This window comes from Coturnix japonica, chromosome 2, assembly GCF_054131305.1.
Source record: "Coturnix japonica strain WE chromosome 2, WE-NBRP24, whole genome shotgun sequence".
NCBI lineage: Eukaryota > Metazoa > Chordata > Aves > Galliformes > Phasianidae > Coturnix > Coturnix japonica.
This window is the reverse complement of record NC_140664.1, coordinates 7,691,879-7,701,636: the sequence shown is the minus strand read 5'-3', so window position 1 is coordinate 7,701,636 and position 9,758 is coordinate 7,691,879. Positions and strand designations below refer to the sequence as shown.

Sequence of the window (9,758 nt, the reverse complement as noted above, 5' to 3'; positions counted from 1 at the left end):
CCAAATGGAAGCAATAGTATGTGATCATACGCAGTGGAAAACTGAGCACCTGAGTCTGAGGGAGTAAAACAAGTAGGCTCACGCCACCTCCTGGCATTTCTTATATATGGACCTCAGTGATTTATTTATTATTTCCTACATTAAAGGGCTGCAGGCAAATCTGACATATGTGCCAAGTAGATACGAGTGGAAAAAAAAATATGAAATAAATGCTATGTCTATACTGATATTCTCTAAATGAAATACACTGATGATTTTGTGTTGTACAGTATGACTTTAGAATTGAGTGAAAAAAAGATAGGAAGGGTAAAAATGTTATAAACCAGCTGAACACAATTTTTGGATTTAAGTGAAGTGAGAAGGGCAGGAAATTACTTTTTAAAATGCACAAAATTATCTGACTTTATCCAAGTCATCTCTTAGATAGCTCTACTCCCAGTATTTCCAGTTATCCAGTACTTAAAAAGATGAGCTAACAACTGAGGGTTGATGGGATTCCTGGGTCTTGCTGTCAATTCCTGGCAGAGGGGAGGAGATGTTATTGGGAACTTATAAGACAGAGTGATTGCATATGACTTAGAATTCAAAGAAAAATGAACAAAAATAAATTGCATGGAACTTAATGTACATTGTTTGTTATCCGTTCTTTAAATGAAACACAGAAAGACTGAAGTAAATTCATTTTTTTATACAGGGTTTTACTCAGTTCTCAAAAAATCACTTGAGCCTGGAAATGGAAAAGAATAATTAGATTCTATTTTTGGATGTGATGGTAATGAAAATTCTTGACATTAGTCCCTTATTACACAGCAGAGGGAAAAGAAGGATTCAGTTGAAGATATGCAGAATATACCAAGGTATATCAGCCCTGAGAAATGGATTATGAACTTGACTAATATAACATGGCACTGATTTGGAGAAGGAAAAAATGTCATGTAGATCAACTGGGAATCATACATCTAGCTAGCTCTCTTTACATAAACTCTGAGTTTCACATAGAATATTCAGTACATCACACTGCCACCTATTCAATATTGGAGAAGGTTTCGTACTGCATTGCCCTCCTGCCCCCAGTCAGACAAGCAAATTAAATTTTAACAACACAGACCTCATTTAAATATGGTAATATAAAACCATTTACACCATCAGCTCTAAAAATAAATTCTATCAAAACTGGTCTAATCTGTAAAAATGTTATTATGGCAAACACTCCTAATGCATTAAGGGCCATTATGAACGGCCAAGAGGATGGCCATTAAGTTGATGAGAGGCCTGGAATATCTCTCCTATGAGGAAAGGTTGAGGGAACTGGGCTTGTTTAGTTTGGAAAAGAGAAGGCTCTGGGGAGACCTCATTGTGGCCTTCCAGTACTTGAAGGGAGCACATAAACAGGAGGGGAAACGGCTGTTTATGAGGGTGGACAGTGATAGGACAAGGGAGAGTGGTTTTAAACTGAGACAGGGGAGGTTTAGGTTAGATATTAGAAGGAAGTTTTTCACACAAAGGGTGGTGATTCACTGGAACAGGTTGCCCAAGGAGGTTGTGGATGCCCCATCCCCGGAGGCATTCAAGGCCAGGCTGGATGTGGCTCTGGGCAGCCTGGTCTGGTGGCTGGCAGCCCCGCACATAGCAGGGGGGCTGAAACTGGATGATCATTGTGGTCCTTTTCAACCCAAGCTATTCTATGATTCTACGATTAAAAACATGTGATCCTTTGTAGTAAGATTTCTTTTAATGTTTGAATAAACTTTTTGTAAATTCTCTTTGACTGCAGGACTTAAATAACTTTAAAAAAGCAAAGAACCTCTGCGTCATTTGTATTATAAACTATTACTGATCATCAAATACACATTATATATGAGACAAAACATCTCTGTAATATCAACACTCTTAATTCTTAGGTAGAATTTATTTTCATGTACACATGAACATAATTCTGAAAGAATTTGGGGATTTTGGAGGTGATCTGAATTTTTTTGCTCCAAGACATCTGCAAGACACCAACTTTTCTGACAGCGCTGCTCAGCACTTTCTGAGAATCTTGAAAAAAACATAACCATTCCAATCTATTTTTACTGTCCTTCTGACAGCTGTCTGCCTAGTGAGCAGAGCTGTCACTGAGAAACCTTGCTCAAGAAGAGACTGGAAAAGAAAAATCTAACATGAGCTACTGGGTGGTTTGCAGGGCTGAATTGGCATGAACTCTCTGCTCTGCTTTCAGGGCTGGTTAATATTGTTGGTTTGCATCCACTCTGCCTTCTGCCAAAATGAACTATGACAAGAGCAAATTTCTTAACACAGAGCCTGCGGATCAGACCGCTGCAGGATAATTACTCTTGGTAGAAATCTCTCTTATCATCAACTACACTTGGCTGTTCATAAAATATTGTAGTAACCAGCATTTATAGAATGAACCATATTTATATATGTGGTTGAAAAAATAAACTGCAAAATAAACAACATTTCAACTGGCAAATGATTATAAAAATAAAAAACAGTCAAATGAAATGCCTGTGAATGGTTTTCTTTACAGGTAGTCGAGCAAGCCTGGCAATCATTCCAATAAAACTACTGCTTCTTACTGCTGAAATCCAAAATGAATTACCATAAAGCATTTATACAGTGTAGTGGTGAGCAGCTATACATCATTCACCAACTCAGCACTGATTTGTTTGTTTTTGATATATATTGCACATTTTCTTATTTTTTTTTTTCTGTTTACAAAAAAAGCTATGTGAAACTAAATCTTTTAAATGTAAATATCTCTCATATACAGGTAGAAAAGCAGTGTAACATTTGGTAATCCCTAACTTAGCCTGCTCCTGGTGTACATTAACTCAGCTGATATTTTTTTCTTTTAAAAATCCTTGAATAGAGCTCAAACTACCAGACTGTCTAACACTAACTAATCATTCCTTTTACCCCTTTGAACCCCCAGTGGCTACATAATAAGGTACTTTTTGCTGCTTGTTCCAGACACTGAGCACTTCATTGTGCTTTTATGTGTATAAGAAATCTAATTAGCAAATGTGGAACTGCTAATGCCAAATTACTAGCACAAATCACGTCTCCACGTTGTTAGTCACGGAACTGAATGTTTCTGTCTCATACTCTACATATTTTGAGATGAAAAGCTCTAAAAGTTGTACATATGTTATCATCACCACTTAAAATAAAAAATGGCAGGTCACCTGGGACACAGAGTTTTGTGAATCTGTGGATCAGTGCATACATGTACTGCAGCTCCAGAAGATTTAGGAGATGTTGGCTGTAATATCAACCAGTCCACCTGAAAATGGGTGCGGGATGACTGAAAGTAATACTGAATGGCTTAACTAAAAATAAGCCCTATGGAAATTTCACATGAACTTAATTAAACTTCCTATTGAGCAGTTTGTCGCCCTAGATGTGGTCAAAGGATGAGGTGTGTCTTTCAATTGACAGTGAATGGAAAACTTGCTGGAGAGCAAGGTGGCAGGATACTCTTCTGATGCCCTCACTGAAATGAGAAATTCATTATTGTACAATTAAATTTCCTATTCCCGACATTATACATAATAAAACTCACAGAGATCAGCACATACATATTCATAGACTACAGCTGTTTCCTCTATTTTGAAACTGAATTAGGAAAACAGTTGTTTTAAATAGCAGCACTGCAATTAGGCTAAGGGCTTTAATGATTTTTATTGAGCATTAGTTACGACATGGTTTATCAAGTAATGTCATAGAAGATGACTGCTTTAAAACATATTCTATCTCTTCAAACAAACTACAGTCCCAACAGTGAATCTATTTTATGTTTTGGGCTCTATTTGATATTCGTAAGATGTTCGTAATGCAAGGAAACTAGAAGAAAACATTTTCGCCACCAATGTAACTCAATAAACTGGCACTTCCTTTATAAGAAACAGAAAGCAAGTATTTAACATTTCTCTTTGTCCTTGTAGAAAACCAGGCATCGAACAGGCCCGACTTGAAGCCTGTTTCAATGGGAAAGCATTAAGATCTAACGCAGCCTTGGATCTACAGCAGCAGCTTTACGTCGGTTTCCCTTAGAGCTATTCACGACGCCCATTACGCAGCGTAGCCCCAGTAGAACTACAGGTCCCGGCGTACACTGCGGGGCAGGCAGCAACGCGAAAGGGGGTGGGGAGAAGATGGCGGCCGCTGAACTGAGCCGGAGCGGTGGCTGAGGTGAGTGCAGGGGTTCAGGAAGCGGATTTTTTTTTCTGTGTTTTTGTTTCCGCGATCGCTTTTTTTTTTTTTTTTTTTTTTCCTTCTTCTTTTTTTTTTTTTTCTCTTTTTTTTTTGTTCTTTTTTTTTTTTTCCTCTTATCGTCCCGTTTGGGAGCGAGGAGGCCGTGCGGGGCGGGCAGGCGCTGAGAGGCGGCGGAGGAGGAGGCGAGAGATTGGGGAAAAGGAAGAGAAATGGAAGGTGAGCGAAGAGCAGCGTGATGGCCCCTCAGCGTGTCCTGCTGCTGGCCCTGCAGGGTCCCAGGAGGATGCTCTGCCTGAGTGGTGCCTGTATGACATGCGAGTGCAGGAGGCCTGCCTTGAGACTGCCCGTAGTCAGAGCCTTACTAGCCGTGCTGAGGTCCCCGTTATCAGTTTGCTGGCACTGGAGGAGGACTTTGAGTTGGAGTTGTTTCCTGGTGGTTTTCTCAATAGATAATGGATGCATCTTTCCACGGTGGGTTTTTTTTTTTTCCTGGCTAATATGTGATGCCTTCTTTGCAAAGATACCTTTCCTTCGCAGGTGATAGAAGTTGCATCCAGACAGGGAGAGATTTTGGTTTTTTGCAGTCACTTTGTCAATGCCCCTTTCCATAGGGAGGGATCCCAGCTGCCTGGATTCCTAATCTGGATAGCATTCCCTCCTGGTGAGCACTTATTCACTAGGAGAGTGGTTAGGCCCTGGAACAGGCTGCCCAGGGAGGTTGTGGATGCCCCGTCCTTGGACGTGTTCAAGGCCAGGTTGGACGGGGCCCTGGGCAACCTGATCTAGTAAAGGTGTATGTTTGGTGCCCCTGCCAGGCAGGGGGGTTGGAACTACATGATCCTTGTGGTCCCTTCCAACCCGGGTCACTCTGTGATTCTGTAAGCAGTTCAGGCAGGTTGGTAAGAACAGATCTGTGGAGTTCTCTGCACAGGAGAGACACAGGTCTGTTGGGAGCCACATCCCCTATGAGGTCAGGATGAGAGCTGGGGCTGTGCACACTGGGGAAGAAAGCACTGTGGGGACACCAGCCTTTCAGTATCCAAAGGGGGACTGTAATAAGGAAGGGGGCAGACTCTTTACCCCCTGTTGTGGAACAGGTTGCGCAGAGATGGGATGAATGCCTTGTCCCTGTATCTGCGTTCAGGGTTAGGCTGAATGAGTCTCAGAGCAACCTGATCTAGCTGTAGCTGCCTGCCCCTGTTCATTGCATGGAAGTTGGATTAGATGACCTTTAAAGGTCTCTTCTAACTCAGACAAAAGTATCTATGAAATGGCCTTTAATACAGCAGTATCTCACTGTGTATCTTTATGACCCGTCCTTGAAGGCACTCAGTACTATATTGGATGGACCCTGGGCAGCCTGATCAGGAGGGTGGCGGCCATTGATTGAACACAGCAAGGCTGTCCAATAGGACTAGACAGTGAGCATTCTTAAATAGCTTTAAGCTTTACTGTAAAGTTCTTATTTGCTTTGGTGTTGCTGTGTGTTCTTTTGCCAGCACTGTCTGGCAGATGATGTACACTTTTGTGGACAGGCATTACCATGTGAATTTACAAGAGCTTGCCAGTAAGTGTCCTGCATGGAGCCATGCTTAAGGTAATTGAGGTGCAGATTCACTAATCCTGTTACTGAGAACTAATAATATTACCATTTCTTCCTTTAAGCTTAATGTGGTTACGGAGGTATCCGGTAGTACTTGGAGCTGAGATATTAAGATTAAAAAAAAAAACAAAACCAAAAACCTGGGTTAGATTATGTGACCTCCAGGCTGTGTTGGAGAAGAGTTAGTGTGTCAATGCTCCTAAAATAAAAAAAGAAAAAGAAAAATAGGGGTAAAGATTTCCTGAACTGAATTGTAATGCCATTAATGCGTGAAAAGGCTCCCACACATTGTTGACACTGACATGGAAATTGGGTTAAGCTGGCCTTTGAGAAAGGGAGAAAGGATTCATTTATAGCCGCATTTGTCTAGAGGCTGTACCTGGAGCCAAACTGTTGATATTTAACAGTGAGCATGGGACTTGTTAATCCTGCATCTCATAGGCTATTTGCCTATTGACAGAAATAACTGTTTTGATCAATTTTTCAGGTAGGAAATATGAGTGGGGAAACAAGCAATGTCAGAACTTAATGCGTAGTGCATTATAGTATTTTCAGCTCATACCTGCTCACCAGCCTAGAACTTCTGACTGCGAGAGAAGCTTAAAACTGTGCTTTCCTTTGTCTTAATTTGGAGGAATGGATGGGTGCCCAGTTTACAATCTCATTTCGAATGCTCAAATTAAGTTAATTATTTATAGTGTTACATAATGGAGTTACATAATGGTGCAGTTATGGAAAGAAAATACAAAAACTTAAATATGCTGATTTCTCCAGCTGAAGCTCAGGGGTATATACTTTTTTGGATATACATATATGGTTGTATTGGACCAAGAAAATAATTCCTCTGTTTATGTTTTTTTCCCCATCATCCAGCACTTGTGCCTATAATCTTGTTTTTTAAAGACAGTCCTTATGAAATCAGATTTGGTCCAAAGCTTTGAATACCTCTTTATTTTTTCCCCACGCTGAATAGAGTCATGTAAATTACTGTGATAATCTGACATAGTAGAATATTGGCTATGAGATCTTTCTATTTTAGATGTCTACAGTGTTTTTCACTCTTTCTTTTAAAGCTGAATAGGAAAGAGATGACTGTTCTTGTTTGGCTTTTAGTGTTGTTCATGGTGTCTTGGGATAATAAGAAATAGTTTCAACTTCTGTAATTTTGGATCTTGGATTATTTGATGACAGAAGATACACAATTGAGGGTGATCAGAATCAACGAGTACAACAAAGTGTGTTTTTATTTCTATGTTAATGTTTTTGGAATCTCGTAATTTAGGCGTTTCTTCATCCTTGCCAAGTTGTTTTAAAAAGGTTATAAATGAAACTGAAAGTTTTTGTTAAGAGAAGTAATCCTTCCTTGTCACACAGACATTGATATCCTTTTTTAATATAGATTCAGAAACATTGTACTTCAGTTTTAATTGTGCTTAGATTTACTGTTATTATTAGGAAAAAAAGCCCTTGAGTCTTCTCTTTTGGATGTCGCTCCTAAACTAAATTACAACTGCCTTATCGTAGTTGGCTTTAGCTTTTTATAGTTGTTGAGTTCTTGTTCATCAAATACTGGACTTTTTTTTCCCTTATTTTAGTGCTTAGAATTTATTCCGGTGGCAAATAGCAAAGCAGGCTCACAGTGAGAAGCTTCTGATTTTAGTTAATGCTGTTCTATTGCATTTGTTTCAGGAGATACAAACATCTGTGGACAAAAATTTGCCCTAGGCCTAATCTGCCTGTGATTCAACACTGTAGAGAGGAAGCTGTGGGCTCTGTTTTACACGTAGAAGTTGTTATAGCTCCATATTGAATTTTTGGTCCTGTTATGAATAATAATGTAGTTTAAAATCCAGTTAACTAATTTAAAATGAAACCAAAAATGTTCTGTTTGAACAACTGCCTTAAAAAGAAATTTCCTCATATCAAATCCAGGCTGGATGTGGCTCTGGGCAGCCTGGTCTGTGGTGGTTGATGATCCTGCACATAGCAAGGGGCTTGAAACTCAGTGATCATTGTGGTCCTTTTCAACCCAGACCATTCTATGATGCTATGCAATTATGCTACTTCTGACTTTGTCCTTGGAGGTGGACAACAAAGCAGGTTGATTCAAGTTTAATGGTATGAACGTATCTAATTGCATCAAAAACATATTAAACATCTTCTGTTTATAATGGTTTGTTCTCTCATCTAGAATCTATTTTATTCATACTGAGAGAAAAATGTTACAGTATATATACTGTATACTATATACTTTTACAGTATATATACATATACATGAATGTTTAGCATCATTTTCTTTGTGTAGGACAGAAACATTTCACATCCCTTGTGCTATGACTTAACATTTGAGGTGGAAGAACCTTGTGTGGATGTTCACCGTTCAGCACCATAAACAGAGTGGCAGTGATCTCCATAAATGCAAAGAGGACATTTAATCAGACATGAAATGTAAGAACAGGATGATTAAACTTCAAGAATAAGAAAGATGTACATATTATTCTGGTTTAGATAGAGTGAATATCTGGGTTTCTGTGGTAACAGTCTCTGTGGTGTTGGAGCTAGAGAATGTTACTTGTCTCATTCTTGCTAAGTTTCTACGTCTATTTGGATGTAGATTGTCCACAATTATTGTTTTGAATTATATTTTTTTTTTCTTTTTAGCTTATACCTCACAAAATAGAAGAAAGATTACTGACTAACAATGCCTGCTAGTAAGTATTGTTATCTTAAATACTTGAATATAATATTTACAGGCTTTTATGGATATGTGTATTTTCTATGGGAACTAAAAATTATAACAAAATTTAAAGTGGAGGGGGGTCAACAAATGGCACTTGCTGTTATTTTTAAGATAATCTAGATCTTCATATTTTGCAGTCTCTGTAGATCTCAGGATATATGTTCACAGTTTAACATTGAGTTTAATGATTTAAAATGTATTGAGTGCACTTTAATTACACGCTTGTAATGAGTTTAGCAAGTGTTTCATTTCATGGGGAATCATTTGAGGACTGTTTTTTGAGGTGACCTTATATTTGCTATAAGCTGTGTTTAGTGGTTGTTTAAAAATACTTTAAAATAATTGTAGTGATCCATGGTCACATCTATGAATGTCTGATGTGTAAGTGTGGTAATATCTTGATATGTAGTACTGACAGAATCATCGTTGTGTAAAATTCTTAGCTGTAAGTATTTTGAGTAATTTTGGTGTTGTTTTTTTTTTTCCTATTAAATAGTTGTAGTTATTCCTCTAAATATTTGTGAGCTGATGTAACAAAATATGCGGCAAATATGTATGTGTGCTGTGGTCTAAGTTTTGCAGTATCATGAGCTGCTGCTGCCTTTTAATTGTAATTTTGATACTATTAAGGCCTCTGTCATGATATTAATTTTTGCTGGGAAGGTGTTTTACTGTATTTGTTTGTTTTGTTTGCTTTAACAATTAAGATGGTAAAACAAAATGTTGTGGGTTTTTTTACCTACATGAGGGTCATTATTAACATTATTTACCCTGATGCATGTAGATTATTGAAGAGTCATGTAGAACTTGAATGAGATCAAAACAACTGAATGCAGTTTTTCTGTAGTGAGATGCTCAGAGCTACACAGCCATTTATTTCTGTTTACATTTGATTATTATTTTTGAATCAATTAGTAATGAGAAGTTACTGTAACATTCATGAATATTATAGTTCTTATGAAATGGCAGTACTTTATTAATATTTTCCTTGCAAAATTATGGCAATAAAGAGAGATTGGATTCTAATGAAAGCAAGCATTATTTTTTCGATAGATGTACCTTTCAGCAATATGCAGCCTCCAAGACTTTAGCTTTCTGTATATGTAAGGGATGTGCACTGATTTAGGCTTCTTATAAGATTCCTCCAATTTCTTTCCAGAATATACTGAGGTAAAATAGTTTGTTACTGTAGAG

The 9,758-nt window shown here is 38.2% G+C and overlaps 1 protein-coding gene across 15 annotated transcripts in view; it reads left to right on the top strand.

Moving 5' to 3' along the window:
* Window positions 1–4,136: 4,136 nt before the first annotated feature.
* EFR3A (EFR3 homolog A) overlaps window positions 4,137–9,758 on the top strand; it is a 66,353-nt gene continuing 60,731 nt past the window's right edge. For 11 of the 15 annotated variants that reach the window (XM_085536970.1, XM_085536968.1, XM_085536974.1 and 8 more), the window contains exons 1-2: window positions 4,137–4,197; window positions 8,486–8,535. In XM_085536970.1, the coding sequence (XP_085393096.1) occupies window positions 8,526–8,535 (10 nt within the window). In that variant the 5' untranslated portion in view covers window positions 4,137–4,197; window positions 8,486–8,525. Of the gene's footprint in view, window positions 4,198–8,129; window positions 8,273–8,485; window positions 8,536–9,758 lie in introns of all 15 variants that reach the window. The other 4 variants (XM_015856344.3, XM_015856341.3, XM_085536971.1 and 1 more) reach the window with 2 other exon arrangements.